The following is a 17,251-nucleotide window of genomic DNA, read 5'->3' on the forward strand; positions in this document are numbered from 1 at the left end:
GGAAGGCCAGCTGGGTTCTTTCTCTGCCTCTGAGCTAGCAGGTTTTCAGCTCAGGATCTAGCTCCCAAGTCTTCAGTGGTAAAATTGAGCGATTGAGATTCTGTTAAAAAATAACCACACTCAAACACAAATTAAAAATTAAAAAAAAAAACCCAAAAACTTAAACAATTAATGCCTAGGTTCTTACTCACTCTCCCCTCAAAACTTAGCTGTCTATTCATGCTCTCAGAAAGTATGGTGACACCATCTACAGTAGAACAAATTCTCTGGGATCTCCCTGACTGAAAGGCCTGCTCTCCCCTCCCTGTCTAGGTATGCTTTATGGAGGGAGATCTTGAGTTTTCCCAAGTTTTATAAGTGAATTCTCCAGGAAATACGACCTTCAGAGAATCCTCGTAAGTGAAGTCAGGCCCCCAGTGAGCGCCTTCAACCCCGAGAGCAGCTCTGCGCGCGCGCGTCTCTCCTGACCACACAGGCAAGTGTCCTCTCTGTGGCCGGATCAGAGGTGTCAGCAAATGAGGCCTGGAGCAGCTTCAGGAAGGAAGGAAATCAGAGAAGCTGGGAAGGCAGCCTTTCCTCCACTGCTCCGGGTCACAGAGCTGACCCCGGATAGGAAGGAGGTCAGCACTGGCGGCCAGGCGATTCCTCAAGGAAAACCCCAAAGGATGAGCAGGGAAGGTAACCTGCAAACTGGGGGACCCCACGGGGAGGGGGAGGGAGTGTCATAGTGTTTCTGCGACACCACCACAGCTCTAGTGAGCGCTGGCTCTGCAGGGGGTGGGGGAGGGGATGGATGCTTTAGCACCAAGGGATCGCACTCTGGCTGGGAGGAGGTGAGTTAAAAAAAACCAAGGTAAGACGCATGGACCGGATGCTCGGACGCTCGGACCAGTCCTAACCATGTTCGGACGTTCGGACCAGTTCTAACCGTTCACCTGCAACAGTTGTCACATCAAAACTTGTCCCCAGGAGGAAGGAAGCATTCTCAGCCAAGGGGATGGAGTAGGGCGCTGAGCTTCTGCCAACCATGGAAAGGCCAGCCCTTTGGTTCTCACATCTGAAGAAAACACCACGAAGGTCCCCTGAAAACTGTCCCATCGGGCTTCCATCTCACATCCCGTGAGCTGACGTCTCCCTCTCTTCCTAGCTGTAATCTCTTTTTAAAAAGAAATTGCCCAGACCCCTTTGCATCGATATTCTCTTTTGAACAAAACTGTGTAAATGGAGGTCCCATGATTAATGTTTTGAGACCTACAACATTTTAAGACATTTATGGGGAAAAACTTCTTTCCAAATGACTTAACGTAGGAGTCCCTTAAGTATGCTCTTAGACTGACGTTTCTTAAATCGTGTGTGAACCTCGTTTATGAGTGGAAATTTAATAACCACTGACTCATAGCTAGATAAAAGGGACATGTCTGAGCTGGGCAGCTTAATGACACATTCAAACCAGGGGTTCCACGACGGTGCAGATGTCACACGCACAGAATCTGTCCGATAGCGGTTGCACAAGTCAAGATTAAAGTGAAAGTCTGAACTGAAGCTTGAGGGTGTGGCTGCGGATAGCAGCGAGGTGCACAAGTGAAAACAGGCAACCAGAGAGATGTTTCAGGAGAGGCTCTGAGAACATCTTCCCACAGCGCTCCAAGCAAGGAGGACACCTGTTACCGAGATCTGGGACACAGGCATCGAGTTTCTTTCTTTATCTATTGGTTCAAGGTGAGCTAGCCTTTCAGCTTCAGGAGATTTAAAAGACACAGAATTTCCTTATTCTCCAGTCCATGCCAGCCTGTGAACTGTTCTTGATGTTGATGCTTTGGGAGAAATAAGGAAGGGAGGGAGGGAGGGAGAGAGGGAGGGAGGGAGGAAGGGAGGGAGGGAGGGAGGAAAGGAGGGAGGGACGGAGGGAGGGAGGGAGGAAGGAAGAAACCTGTAGATTTGGGCAGAAAGAACATGGAGAGACCCGTCTGGCTAGAGTTAAAAATATCTGCAACTATTCCCAGGGTAGAGAATTTAGGTCATTTTTAAGGAGTACTGATATCTATGCGCCCTGGAAAACGGGCTTGTAGCTTTACACAAACAATAAGAATGACTACTGGCCTCTTACAGAAACTAACGTCACCACACTGGACAGAAGCATGGGATCTCTGGTAGCTTCTTTTCAAGGTGAACAAGGAACTATACCAAGGTGGAATATAGCCACTAAACAGCTTAGATAGTTGAACAAGGACTTAATGTCTCAACACAGGACGAACAGCCTTGTTTGTCCCAGAGACACGCCTTATAAAGAAAGTATTTAGGGAAGTGAATAAAGCCATGTTATTCAAAGTTTTGATACACGTTCGTTTATTACAATTTTAAGTTTTAGTTACTAGGAATAACTGAATAAAACATACCAGGAGTTAGCAATATTCAATGTGATTTGCTAAGAGTAAGGAAGGAGAGAAGGCTGTGATTAGGTTAAGCTAAATTTTACTAAGATAAGAAGTACTGTAGAGTCTCTGATAAAGAACTGCAAGACAGCCCATGCAGGGCCGCATCTGATGGAGAAGAAAAACAGTCACGTGGGGTCTGACACTCACAAGAACAAGGCTTAGAGGGCGGGCGGGCGAGTGAGCAGTGAAAACAGAAGGATGGGCCAGGCATGGTGGCATGTGTCTTTCTTTAATCTCAGCACTCAGGAGGCAGAGGCTGGGAGTTCAAAGCCAGCCTGCTCTACATAGTGAGTCCCAGACCAACTAAGGCTACACAGTGATATCCTGTCTTAAGCCACACCCTTCTCCTTCCAAAAAAGGAAAGAATTGAAAGGAGACAAAGTCTAGCCCTCCTGTGGGATGAGGGGAATCTACAGTGGGGGCAGGATCATCTCACACTTGGACGCTTTCAAGTGGGCAACAGCGTGCAAGAAACTGATTATCTGAGGCTAGCATTTTTTTTTAAATCTTTTTTTAAACCTTTGCTTTTATTTCATGTGTCCAGGTGTCTTGTCTGCCTGTAAGTCTGTGCATCGCATGCATGCAGTGCCTGCAGAGACCAGAAGAGGGCGTACATCCCTTGGGACTGGAAGTAGAAACTGTTGTGAGCGCTGGGAACCTAACCCAGAACGGCTGGAGGGGAAGGCCAGGGCAGGCAGTGTGCGCTTAACTGCTGGGCCATCTTTCCAGATGCCACATTATTTTAATAGCAGTTGGGATAAGATCAAGGTAGAAAGAAACAGGAAAAGATTTATATCACAGACTGCCGCAATAGAGAACAAGAAAAAAATGTGCTTTAATTACGTTACCAATACTGGCAGTTGACATAAGCTGCAAAGCTAATTGCCTTACAAATGGCAAATGCAGATAACCACCACCAACTAATGAACAATGCCCTAGAGCAGCACTTCTCAACCTTCCTAATGCCGCGACCCTTTGATACAGTCCCTCATGATGCCTTGACTCCAACTATAAAGTTGTTTTGTTCTTACTTCATAACTGTAACTCTGCTACTGTTATGAATCATCTCAGAAAAATCTGTGTTTTCTGATGGTCTTAGGTGACTCCTATAAAAGGATCGTTCGGCCCCCAGGCTGAGAACCACTGTCCTAAAGCTTCCAGCATTCTGTTCTGGGGCCAGCTAGCAGCTGGTGCAGCGATTCCTGCTCAGACATGGAGGGTCAGAGTTCACTATTTTGTTCTGTCTAGTTCTATATACCATTTTGTTTTGCCTTTACAAAAACAAGTAAGGGGGTGGAGAGAAAGCTCATAGATTAAGCAGTTCCTGCAGAGGACCAGGGTTCAGTTTCCAGCGTCCGCATGATGGCTCACAACACTCCTTACCTTAGTTCTAGTGGAGCCATAGCTCCCTCCTGACTTTCCCAGGTCACAGGCATGTACGCAGGGCACGGACGTACAAGAAAGCAAAAACATGCATACATTAAATAAAAACAGTAAGTGAATCTTTCAAGAAGCCTTTAAAAAATAAAAATGAATAAGTGGTTGATATTTAGCAAACTTTTTTCCCCCCCTGTATCCATCCAGATGAGAACTTGCCCTCCCTTATTCTGGGAATGCAGCAATTACATTTGCAAACATTAAACATTTTGAGTTCTGGAGTTGATGCTAGCTAGCCCTTTTTAAACGGAAAGTTTTGAGTTGCAACTACTTAGAGATTTTTATAGTATGCTCCCAAGGGATAATCTACAATCCCAACTCTCCATTGGAGGCCAACACGTCAGTGAGCTACCTCCCCAGCCTATCTGCCTCTTTTCTTGTAGGAGACCTTGTCAGACTTAACATATAGGGGCCTCATAAACTGAATGGGAAAAGGCATCTTCCTCCCCTGGTTCTCCTTTCCTCCCACACTGCAGGCCCCGCCCACAATGCAGGCCCCTCCCACGCTGCAGCCCCGCCCACGCTGCAGACTCCACCCACACTGCAGGCCCCTCCCCGCCGGCCCCTGGCAGACACTGGTCTACTTTCTGTACAGCTTTGTCTATTCTGCACATTTCAAGTTCGGTTGACCCCCACACAATGAGGTCACGATGCCATTCTCTAGCACAATGTTTTCAAGGTCATCATGTAATTTTAAATAGAAACTGCCAGTTTAAGGTACAGAGAGCCATGATGCACAAAGCACAGAGCACAGAGCCTGGCCAGCTCCGTGTGCATCTCAGATCCAGCTCTCACTACAGTTCCAGGATGAAAAACAAGCCATTCACTTTCTGGCGTCTTACCTTCTTCATATGTGCAACGAGTTTACTATAGTAATTGTAGTGACATTTAAAGGAATTAATGTATTCGAAGCACTCAGACCAGCACCTCATATAGATATGATCATCTGCAATGAGGATAGTCAATTGTGGGATGATAGTCTCACAATCTTTCCTTTTTTTTTTTTTTTTTCCTTTTCTTTGGAAGCCCAGGGTCTTACCACGTGGCACCTGCTCTGCAGACCAGACAGGTCTCCGGCTCCTCCACCTGCTCTGCTTCCCTGGTCTGGGATTAAAGGCATGCGCCACCATCCCTGGCCCTCAGCATCTTTTTCATAGCACTGAGGCATTACAAGGTCTTGAAAGATTCTGGGGCTGAAGAGGCGGCTCAGCGATTAAGAGCACTTGCTTCTCTTACAAAGGACCTGTGCTCGACCCCTACCGCCCATATGGTAGCTCACAGCCATCTCTAATTAAGAGTCCCAGGGGACTCAACACCCTCTTCTGCCTTCTTGGGTCCTGCATCCACATAAAGGGAAAATAAAGAAAAAATAAGGCAAATCTTTAAGATAGAAGGAGAGACCTAAAGAAGAGGAAGGGGGTGAGCTGGCTTCTTTTGAGAGCGAGAATGTTCTAGAATTCATGGTGACATGGTTGGGAACGTATGGCAGCCACTGACTCATATACTCACTGGGATTTTTTTTATGATATATGATTATTTTAATTTTTAAAAATGAGTACCTCTTGTATTTCAGCAATCTCGGTACTTTAATCCACTGGCAGAGGCTTACAGGAACATTCTGCCTGCAAAGGGCACACATTTACATAGCATAATCAGCCCCACCTCCGAAGCACTCTCATTTTAATGAATATTTTAGTCTTGCAACTTATATCTGATCTAGGGTGGAAATGAGGGCAGTGCAATATCTGGCAATTTGCACGTTCAGCAACTGGTGAGACATAAAAGAACAATTTGTTGGGGCAGTGAGCTATCTCAGCAGGCAAAAACATCTGACTAAGGTCATGTGTTCGATCCCTGGAGCCCACCTGGTGGGAGAGAACTGACCCCTGCACATTTTCTTCTAACCTCCACATGTGTGCTATGGCAACACACACACACACACACACACACACAAACATGCTCACACACAAACATACACACACATGTGCACACACACATGCATGCACACACATAAATATTTTTAGAAAGAATGCTTTGTGTGTGTGTGCGCATTGCTAAGTACTGATCCCAGAACCTTATGTGTTGTATACACTTGCTCCATCCATGAAATAATGATCAAATTTAAAATGGGAAATCCTAATTACTCCTAAATTGAATTAATAACTATAGAAATAACAGGACCTGACCCTTAAGTGAGAGAGCATTAGTTTCACTTTCTTCCTTCATTTTCTTCTGTGTGTGTGTGTTTTAGATAAGTCTTTTGTGCCCCAAGCTGGCCTTGAACTCACTATGTAGCCACAGATGGCCTTGATCCACCTGTTCCCACCTCCCACGTGCTGCTGAAACCACTGGCATGTGCCACGCAGCACATGTATGTAATGTGATCCACGCCAGGGCTCCACTTGTGCTAGGCAAACTCACAGCTAACTGAGCCACATCCCAGCCCTAGTTTCAATCTCTGACTCTGTGACCTCGGGAAAGTTCAATTGGCAATTCCTCAGAACGTTAGTTTCTTCATCTAAAAACTAAGACAACAGTAATGTGCTTCAGAGTGTATGGCAAGGACTAAATCTGAAATGTCAGTAAACTCCTGGAGCACCTCCAAACAAAAGGCAGACGCTCCGAAAACACTGCTTTGATGATGACAGTCAGGGGTGGGGGGAGGCAGGGAGGAGGGGAGGGAGGAGGGAGGGGAGGAGGGTGATCATCATCACCCAAGGAACTGTTGCACAAACAACAGAGGTGAAGCAGCATTTCTGGGCGGAGCCAACTTCTCCAAACTGCAACTGTGTTCTTGAGCAGGGAGAGAAATGTGAGTCCTGTGGTTACTGGTCATGGGGAAAGAGCAACAGACACCCCTTTCTACTGCATTGTGCGTTTGTACAATGCAGTAGATTTGTAACAGACCCGCACAGATTTGGCAGTTGTCTACAAAGGAGATCCCTATATAAGGGCCCAAAAAAAACCTTTGCCAAATACCTTCTGGGGATAAAAGGAAGACATAAAATAATGAATGTTTTTACTTTTATCAAAAATACTCTATTTCTAGGAAAAGCCATAGGCTCCGCAGTTAAGTGGTATAACCAGCAGTCTGACTCCATCTGCCTTTTCTGAGAACCTGCTGCCATGGACTCCGGCATGCTGCCTGCCCGAGAGTCTCACCCCCTCAGCCTGTTTACAGCACTGCGGCTGGGAAAAAGCAAACCTCACACTTCCCTGTGCCTGGAGTTCTTCCACCCACCACTCGCAGTAAAACTCCTCCTCGGGGCAGACAAACCTTGTTAAGATCTAGTCCCCAACATGGGTTTGGCTTCATTCCCTGCCACCCTCCATACGCCCCAATCTCTGCCAAATCCAGTTCCATGCCAGCCGCTCTCTGCAGGGCCACGAGGAGCTGCACACCGGCTTGCCCCTCTGCCCAAGTGACAACACTATGAACAGGGCAGTGACACCCAGCTTCACTGCAGACCAAGAATCTGATGCAGCCTTACAGCCGCAGCCCTGGCCTGCAACTGGAGGCTGCTTTTCAGCTCCGTTATCCTCTGTATGCATGGCTGCTACCCTTGCTTGGACACAGATAATGAGTGTTTAATTTGGGGATTCCAATTTTTAGATTGTTTAAGCAAAGGTCTCATACTATACCTCCAAGCTAGCCAGGAACTTACTGGATAGCCCAAGCTGGCCTCAAACTCATGGCAATTCTCCTGCCTCGGTCTCCCAAGTCTAGGAGTACAAGTATGTGCCACCATGCCCACCTGAAGTGCCTGGCATTTTTCATTCACACTACAAGGAGAAACAACAGCAAGGCAACAGATAACCCCTGACTAACACTCCACTTGCAAATAATTCATTTTAATTTTTAAGCCTGTCAAGTCATAATATGAGACAACTAACCGGGTTTGAATTTCATTTATGGACTCTAAGAATAAACGTTAAATAAACACTGGTCAAATTCACCTGGAAGTTTTCAGTGACTTCCTGTTAACTGATGCTTTCATCAAAGCAAAACTCTTACTAAAATGACTATAAATTATAAATCAATTCATTGAACGTCTTTCTCTATGTCTTAGTTTAACTAGTTGGCTTTAAAACTAGATGAAAATACTGACACTGAGCTATTTTCTTCTTGGAACCTTTGAATCAGCGACAGAGCAAATATAGCAAACTTCACAGCATCTGCCCATGTTTCCGTGCTACTTTAACACTGGCTTGTTATCCTACAGAGCCATCAGGTGATGGACGGACAAATGTAACACACACCCCACCCCTCCCGGAAGGAAGGAAGGAAGGAAGGAAGGAAGGAAGGAAGGAAGGAGAGAGAGAGGAGAGAGAGAGGGAGGAGAGAGAGAGAGAGAGAGAGAGAGAGAGAGAGAGAGAGAGAGAGAAGCTGATCTCTCCGTGCCCACAGTGATGCAGATACTGGAATTACTGCATCTAGACACTGGCAGTAAAAACCTGTGCTACCGAGAGCCATGCATTCAGAACCTTCCTTATGAGCAGCATGACGCATAGTCCTGCGAGCTGCTCAAGTCCCCAGGACCAGAGCAGGTCCCTGCAGAGTCTGGTCCCCAAGCAAACTCACTTTCCTCTACCCAACCCTCTCGGGCTCCTCCGATGCTTTCTGGGAACAGATCTACACTGTCAGATAATAACGTCCTGAAGAGGTCCTGGCACTGAGCTCAGGGGGTCCTTAAAGCAACATACTGCCCCTGAAGAAGAAAACCAGAGGCCTCCATCCTCGCTACAGCTCCAAGGAACCTGGAAACTGCCTTGCCAGATAGTTAGTCACAAAATGCTTTCAAGGCACAATGTATTGGCTGCCACACAGTGTGATAATGTCACTCCCTGACACCTGGAACACTCTAGAAAGCTCCTCAGAAACTACCTCAGGAAAGAGCAAACTATATGGGCCCGTGATTTTGGAACCTTCTGCAGTAGCCATTCAATTAAGCTAACTCACTTTAGAAACAAGAATGAAATTGTGCCAACTGAACTTTAAAAAGAAAAAACAAAAACAAAAACAAAAACCCATACTGTAGGAAATCTTAGGATGAACGACCAGTTTCATCAACAAATAAATTATGTGCAAAAGATTTCAATTTAAACTCAGAACAAATTTAAACTGTTTAAGAAATGTATGAAATGCCAGCTATGTCATTTTCTTGGACTGATTTTTAAAATGGATTCTTTAAGAAGATAATGGGTCTAGGGAAATGACCTGACTTTGAATCTCTGGAGTCCACACAAAGACTGACCTCCGTAGTGCACACATCTGTACCCTAGCACGTATCACCAGGGAGGCAGAAGTCAGAGACGAAAGATTCTCCAGGAGCTGGCAGGTGGTCGAGCCCAGGTTATGCAGCAGCAGGGAGACTGCCTTGAACAAGCCGGAAGAAGGGCAAAGCCCAGCGCCTGAAGCTTGTCCTTGGACCTCCAAAAGTGCACCATGGTACAGGGGAGCCCCCAAGAGCCACACAAGTACACATGCATAATTAGTTCATTAAAAAACGATTGCGTGTGACTATAATCCTAGCACTTGGGAAGCTGAGGCAGAAGGACCGCCATGAGTTGAAGGCTGGGTAGAGTTCAGTTACTGTCGGCCACAGACCTTTACATAAGGTTCCTTACCGAGAATATCGAGCTTCGCCACATTAGACTGAGGGCTAAAGCGTTACTTTCCACCTGTGATCATCCTGGAGACTCCACGAGCCAGGCGCTCATGTAAATGGCTAACCCGCTCACTGCTGGTATAGTATATTACATTAGTTATATTGAAGATAAGGTCTCCCCACAGCGCTGGCCTCAGGACAGCATTATCCCATCCTTGTAGCAGCTGTCAGTCAACTATCCCACCCTGTGCTTTGAATAGGAGGTCTGGCCAATGAGGTACTACAGCGACCTGACAGCGCAGAGCCAGATCCAGAACACTACTTATTGTTCAGAAACAACAGAAAGGGCAACAAAGTGTCTACTTTACTAGAGATGGGAGGAGAGAACAAACCAGAAAAGGGAGGTCACGGGTGTGAGGCTGGGGAGTGAGGTACAACTCGGCACATCCATTGCAACTTTTTCTGCTGACGGGGGCAGGCTCATTTGTGCTGAAAGAATCACAGCAGCAGCAGCATGAGAACAATGCCTGCCTGGCGTGCACGGGGCCCAGACCCCATGGCTGGAGGTCAGCACCAGGCGTTCTCCCCTGGTCGGCTCCCATCATAGCTGTCAGCATCCCAGATCCTCACTCTGCCTCCGGAAAAAACACATCACGCCCTCCTCACCCTCATGCCCAGACCCCCACCCCCCAAGCAGAGGCTGGCACAAAGGCAGAGCCTACCTGGGTGGACAGGGTGCTAGACTCTGCTCACACTGTCAGGGAGCAAATGGGATTCCACTCCCCCACCCTGCCAGAGAATCGGAAGGAGGCAGAGAAGTGTACTTTCTCATCCCCCCACTCCTGCAGGCTTCCTGTCTGGGCCATAAGATGGATTCGTTTGAAGGGGCACAGTGAGGTGCCTGGGTATTTATTGAAGGGCTGAGTAAGGTGTCGGCTGTATTCCAGACGGTGGCAAGGGTTATGCAAACTGGGGACACATTCCAGCCGGTCAGGATCCAGGGATGGGCATAAGGAGGAAGTACAGCTGTGTGGAATTGAACATGCTGATGCTAGGAACGTTAACTTAGGAATTAGCTCACTTCCTGCTATTTATATGATCACATGTCCAAAGCACAGACCACGGGGCAAGCAGAGATTAGGGAAACAAAACAATTATGGTGGAGGTTTATTTCAGTGTCAAGAGAAAACAGGTGTGCTGCTGCTGCTGCACACTGTAATTCCAGCACTTGGGAGGCTGAGGCAGGAGGATCTTTGAAATTCCTAGGCCGGCAGGATCTTCATAGCAAGCTCCAGGCCAGAGGCCAGGGTTACACAATGAGACCTTTACTTAAAAAAAAAAAAGAAAAAAAAAGGAAAAAGAAAAAAAAAAAAGAACAAGCTATTTTCTTCACTCCATTTATTTATTTTGTGAAAGGGGAAACTGTGATCTGAAGGGGGAGAAAAAGGAGGGTCTAAACCTGTGCTAAAGAACATTACATCATCCTATAAGTGCCTCCCTGCTTCCGGGGCTGGGACCTGCTCCACTGGGGTCCAGACCACAAATGTTCCGAGTTCAGCTGTGATGATTCATTTGGGGTTCGGGGCTCAGTACGTTGTGGCGCCTTCAGGCTCAGTCTGGTCCAAGGGACCAGCAGACTTCTCCCCACGCCTAAAGCTAATTACAGCCTGTTACCCTCCTCCATCCTTCCCAGAGGACCAAGGTGAGACCAAAGTGAGCTAATGGCCTAACCCTGTACAAGGAGGAAGGCTCTGGAACCACGGGGTTAAGCGCATCCCCTCCTCCACAGCATAGAAATAGTCAGTTAACAGGCTGGCACCAAAGCTGGGGCTATAGGGATTTGCTTTTCTATATTTTACAAACTTTCTATGTATAATAATAACAATTTTATACACACACACGAATTAGGGGGAAAATACTGGTTTAAAGTGGGAAAGCAGGGACAGTGGTAACTAAGTGCCCAGCAGCTGTCACTGAAGGCCACCTATGTCCACGTGTTAAATAACTGCAGTATGTCTTAGGAGATCCTTAAGGGTTATACCTAGAGTAGAAACTGAACCAGGGTAAGTTCTTTTGTGTCTTTATTGATGATCACACTGACGACTACAGTTATAATACGTGACTCTCCTTCAGGACACAGCTATTTAGATTTTGACTTTCAACAGCAGAAGGAAAATGTGGCCTCATTGTGAAGTATTAGACCCTCGGGATTTGACCATACATTAATATACGGAGAGTACAGAAATCCTGGGGGGCTCTTATTTATGCTAGTAACGACTCGACATCAGGCTCAGGATTTGGGTTTGCCGCCGGAGTGACGCCATCTTGTTTCCTAGAGGACAAATTCTGTGAGTGTTCCGTAAGGGGCTAACAGCTATCCAGCTGTCCGTGACACAAAAATCTCAATAAATTATAAGCAGAGGAAACACCTTCCCCTGATGAAGGGCACACACACAAACTGCACACCTACCGCTGGGAGGCATTGCGTGGCACCGAGCCTGCACGGCACATGGAGGGGCCTTTGAAGGCACATCGCTCCTTGATCAGAATTACACCAAGTCTGAGTATAACTATATTCACAACATTAACATACAATTTACACCAGTTGCAAATACATTTCTAGTGTCAATAAATACCTTTTTACTAAAGATTGATAATCATTCATATTATAAAGAACACTAATACAAATTTCAAAAAAAAAAAATCAGAATTATCTGAAGCAGTATCTCCTTAAATGTGTTTCATCGCATCTGACTGGGGAAGCTAAGCAGGGTTGGACTTGGTTGGTACTTGGATGGGAGACCTAAACAGATGCTGTTGGCTTAGAAAGAATGAAAGAAAATACAGATCTGAGAAATACCAGTTTCCTAACTTATATATTTCGTAGTACCATACAGTAGGCCAATTTTCAGTAGCTTTTCTTTTTAAAACTAGGTATTTTTCCTAGTAAGAAGGTCCACATGTTGTCCTAAGGAAATACATTCCTGGATCTGTGCATTCTGCTTCAGAAACCCAGAGAGACAGAATTAAATAGAGAGGATGAGAGAAAAAACCCATGGTAAGTATCTTTAACTACTAGTAACCAGCTAGAAAATAACAACAAGAAATAAGACTCACAATAGGATCAAATTAAGGAAGAACGAAGCTCGCCCTTCTAGGCTCGCATGGAGGACTCATGCTCCGACAAAGGAGCCGAGGAGAGCTCACAGGTGGAGTGCTCACCTAGCTGGCACGGGCAAGGCCTTGGGTTTGACCCCACACCCTGAGGGTAGGGGCAGAAAGGACTTAAAAAATGAGGTGGTGAAGTCCCTAGAGATAAAAATCGATGGGGACTGTGCCCAACTCAAAAGGGCCAGGGAAACTTGTAGAAACGCACAGAGGACCCACTACAGCAATGATGGCCGGCTACTAACGTGGTGATTCCAGAGGGGAGACACTCGGTTTTCCTTCATTCTATTCATTTTTTTTTAAGATTTATTTATTTATTATATGTAAGTACACTGTAGCTGCCTTCAGACACTCCAGAAGAGGGCATCGGATCCCATTACAGATGGTTGTGAGCCACCATGTGGTTGCTGGGAATTGAACTCAGGACCTTCGGAAGAGCAGTCAGTGCTCTTAACCGCTGAGCCATCTCTCCAACCCTTCATTCTATTCTTAAGCCTCTTCTGTTAGTTTTAAATTATTTCCAAGCTCTAAAATGATAATAATAATAATAATAAGAAGAAGAAGAAGAAGAAGAAGAAGGCAAATAAGTGGAAAGGCACACCACGTGCTTTTGGGTAGAACATGTTACCGTTAAAAAGATGTTACACCTACTCAGAGTAATTTTTTAAATTTAGTGTAATCCCAATTTAAAAACCTCTCAAAATATAACTTCTGAGCAATTCAATGAATTTACTCCAAATTGAATAAGGAAAAGTAGACTTTGGCCTAGGAACAGTTAGGTAAACTTTAAAATGAATGGCACTGTGCTGGTCACCACATGATGACAAGGGTGTCACTGTAATGAAATCCTGAGCAAAAAAACCCTGGGGCAAGAGCTACAGACCATGAGGCATGACAGGTGTGGCATTCCAGACCAGAGGGACAGGCAATGAGGTGTTCCGGACCTGTGGGACAGGTGATGAGCTAGAGAACACTGCACCATGGGAGTCACAGAGGGTGCCATGACTCAGTTAAAAAAAAAGAAAAAGAAAAAAGAAATTTTCTTCTTCTGGTCTCCCTCCCATCTCCCTTCATGCAACCACCCCCCTCCCCAGATAGCTCATCAAATAGAAAAACAGGAGAGGACTAAGGTGCAATGTAGATTCAATGTCTCTAAGACTAGATGAGACCCACAGATAGAGTTTTAAAATACATAATTCATTCTCTCTCTCTCTCTCTCTCTCTCTCTCTCTCTCTCTCTCTCTCTCTTTCTCTCTTCCCCCCCCCCCCGCCTCTCTGTGTGGTGTAGTTTGTGCATTGAGTGCATGTGTGTATGTGAGTGTGTGTGTATGTATGTGGTTTGTGCACTGAGTGCATGTGTGTGCATGTGTAGGTGTGTGTATACACATGTGCATGGGTGTGGTTTGTGCATTGAATGCATGTGTGCGTGCGCATGTGTGCATGAGTGTGCACTGAGCGCACCACCTGCAGAGGCAGGAAAGGCATCAGATTCCCCTGTGCTCAGGAGCTGAACTTGGGATCCTGGGACCTGAACCTGGGTCCTCTGGAGAACAGCAAGTGCTCTTAGCCACTGGGCCATCTCTCCAGCCCCAGGAAGAAGGTTATTTAAAACAAAATTTGAGATGCATACACCTAGATTAAATAACTTATGTGGTTATATAAAATAAAAGATTTATCTTGACCAAATGAAAATAAAATCTACCAGATGAGAAAATTTATACCAGGGTCAAGGTATAAATGTGCCAGAGAGTGTCCACCCTCTAGTCCTTCTGCAGATCAGTGACACCACAGACTTCAACTCCAACAGAACAGCACAGAGAGAGTGCACGCGCATTTACAAGAAGCTGTGTGCCTAAGAGATGCTCAAAAGGACTAGTAATACAAACTAAAATAGTAAGCTATCACTTAGCACTTATGAGATCAGATCAAGTGCCCAAAGCTGAATGCTGGCACAATGTCAGGGCACAGATAATTCTGAGAGACAGAGATGGGTACAGCGATGGTGGACATGAGTCTGGGATCACCCACAGAAATGCTACACCACTCTATAAGCAGACACAGAAGGTAGAAGAGGGTTTTTACTGCTGTCACCACTTGTGGTGTTGGGTAGCAGGTTAACCCGAGCATCCACCTGTTACACAGGTAGCAGGCAGCTGTGGCGTGTGATACGGAATGTCCAAGAGGAGGAGTGGGCACGCACATGCACACACCAACAGTGCCTGAGGAAAAAGAAGTGCTGCAGTATCAAAGTTAAAACACAGAAAGCAAACACTCCCACCTTGCAAGATCGCACTGGAACAAAGCACACAGTGAAAAAAATGCACCCTGGGGTGGGGAGCTGGAGCAATGGCTCAGCAATGGCTGGCTGCTCTCGAGGGCCTAGGTTCAATTCCTAGCACCCATATGGTGGTTCACACACACACATACACACATATATACACATATATACATACATACACATTATATATGTATATGTATGTGTATGTATATCTATATATATATAATCTATATCTATCTATCTATGCATATGTGTGTATATCTGTGCTGGGGAGAGGTGCATGGATGAGTTGAGTTTGAGGCCAGCCTGGTCTACATAGTAAGTTCCAGGCTGGCCAGGGTATGTGCACACACACATACACATACACACACACATATATATACATTATATGTATATATACACACACACATATATATATACACAGATACACACACATATATATACATTATATGTATATACACACACATATATACACACCACACACACACACACACACACACATATATATATATACACATTATATGTACACACACACACACACACATATATATACACATTATATGTACACACACACACACACACACACACACGTGTGTGTTTTAAAAATGGTTTGAAGAGCACCTGGAGGCAGTTAGTGGGATAACTGAAAGCAAAAGAAATATTTCAGATTGTGATAAAATAACTCAAATGAGAGCCAGGCCTGGTGGTGTACAGCTGTAATCCCAGCACTCGGCAGAGGCAGAGGCAGAGGCAGAGGCAGAGGCAGAGGCAGAGGCAGAGGCAGAGGCAGAGGCAGAGGCAGAGGCAGAGGCAGAGGCAGAGGCAGAGGCAGAGGCAGAGGCAGAGGCAGAGGCAGAGGCAGAGGCAAGCAGATCTCTGTAGGTGCCTCAAAAACAACAGCAACAAAATTCAAATGACCCGTGATGGGTAAAAAGTAGGCCTATTTCCTTCTGGAAAGTTCCAGATTTTCCTGACAACAAAAGCAACCCTGGCTGTCAGATCTGCGGATGAATGACAGCTTTGATCCTGTCTCAAGCAGAAACGGAAATCAGAGATAAGAAAAGTCTGATAGAGGTGAGCAAAGAATATTCACAGAAACTGTCCTCCCTTCCTTCCTCCCTCCCTTCCTTCCTTTCTTTCTCTTTTGCCTTTTGAGACAGGATTTAACTACATAGTCCTGGCTAGCCTGGAACTCACTACGTAGACCAGGCTGCCCTCCAATGCACCCATCCTCCTCTCTGCCTCTCCAGCGCTGGGACTGAAGGTAGGTGTGCGCCACCGTGCCCTGTCTGGTTCCCCTTCTTGTGGCCTGACTGAGAAGACCTGACCCTGTCTCTGGATTTGGGGTGATCTCTGGTTTGGGGATGATCTTGCTCCTGGTGGGTTGGTGTCAGTTTTCAGGTCCTCTGCTTTTACTCTGAGAACCTCCTCCTGCCTCCCTGAAGGTCTCCACGTGACCTGAAATCTTAAAGTTCTGGAGCTGGAGGAGACCCAGTTATTCTGCAGACAAGGAGATGAAAGCCCAGAGAAGAATTCTGGCCTCATAACTAATGTAAAAAGGAAGGCCTCCCATTATGCCCTTGATCCCTCATGATCCCCTGCTCCTAACATGGCCCCTGCCCAGCATCTACCTTTTCAAATGGACAGAGAAAGGCCCTAAGAGGCTTCCCCCCTTTCTCAGAGTCGAAGCCGGATTCTTGACAATGGCCTATTCTGAGGTTTCCTTTCCGGCTCTGACCACCTCTTCATCTGCCACTTCCCCCATGTCTGCCCTGCATGGCCTCTGTGACCTTGTCAACACTCCCACCTATCAAGCCTGCTCCTGCTCCAGCCTCTCTGCCTCCTACTCTCCCCTCAAGTCAGAGATCAGGAGACATCTCAGCAGAGGTCTTTCTCCCCCCCCCCCCAACCCCCGTCTGTCTGTGCGAACAGTGACATCACCCCCACACGCTCTTTCCTATACAATTGCTTGGAACTTTCCACTGAATTCTGATGACCGGATCCACTATGCTCGCATACCCACTCAGGGTCCCACTGGAGTACGCACGAGTCAGCCTTTGCCCACTCTGCTCACACTTCCGCTCTGACTCCTACAGTAGGGCCTGGCTCATGCAAGTGCTCCGAAAAGTATTTGCTGAATGCATGAATGCATGAATGAATGAATGAATGAATGAACGAACCACTCAGCACCAGAACACAACCATCCAACTCAAACTCCTTGATCAGCATCTTATTGTGCTCTCAGGCCTCAGTAGCCACATATCTTTAGCCTACAGAAAAGACTTACAAAGCCAAAGATGAAATAATTCATTTTAGTTACCCTG

General features: G+C 46.2%; 1 protein-coding gene and 1 long non-coding RNA gene across 5 annotated transcripts in view; one reads left to right on the plus strand and one right to left on the minus strand.

The window, feature by feature from the left end:
- Dnmbp (dynamin binding protein) overlaps positions 1 to 17,251 on the minus strand; it is a 93,418-nt gene that overhangs the window by 73,308 nt on the left and 2,859 nt on the right. The window contains exon 1 of one of the 3 annotated variants that reach the window (XM_006527350.4): positions 3,819 to 3,912. The exons of the other annotated variants lie outside the window; for them this stretch is intronic. Within the exon in view, the coding sequence (XP_006527413.4) occupies positions 3,819 to 3,871 (53 nt within the window). The 5' untranslated portion in view covers positions 3,872 to 3,912. Of the gene's footprint in view, positions 1 to 3,818; positions 3,913 to 17,251 lie in introns of those variants that run through there. 3 annotated transcript variants of the gene reach the window in all.
- Positions 467 to 7,800, plus strand: Gm50217. Of its 2 annotated transcripts, none has more exons than XR_003952904.1 (3): positions 467 to 678; positions 970 to 1,719; positions 2,110 to 3,829. It is a non-coding gene; the product is annotated as a predicted gene, 50217 (long non-coding RNA). The 2 variants fall into 2 exon arrangements; XR_003952903.1 differs by lacking the exon at positions 467 to 678 and adding an exon at positions 6,922 to 7,800 and having other exon boundaries at positions 724 to 1,719; positions 2,110 to 3,078.

The sequence above is a fragment of the Mus musculus genome, chromosome 19 (assembly GCF_000001635.26).
Source record: "Mus musculus strain C57BL/6J chromosome 19, GRCm38.p6 C57BL/6J".
Classification (NCBI taxonomy): Eukaryota; Metazoa; Chordata; class Mammalia; order Rodentia; family Muridae; genus Mus; species Mus musculus.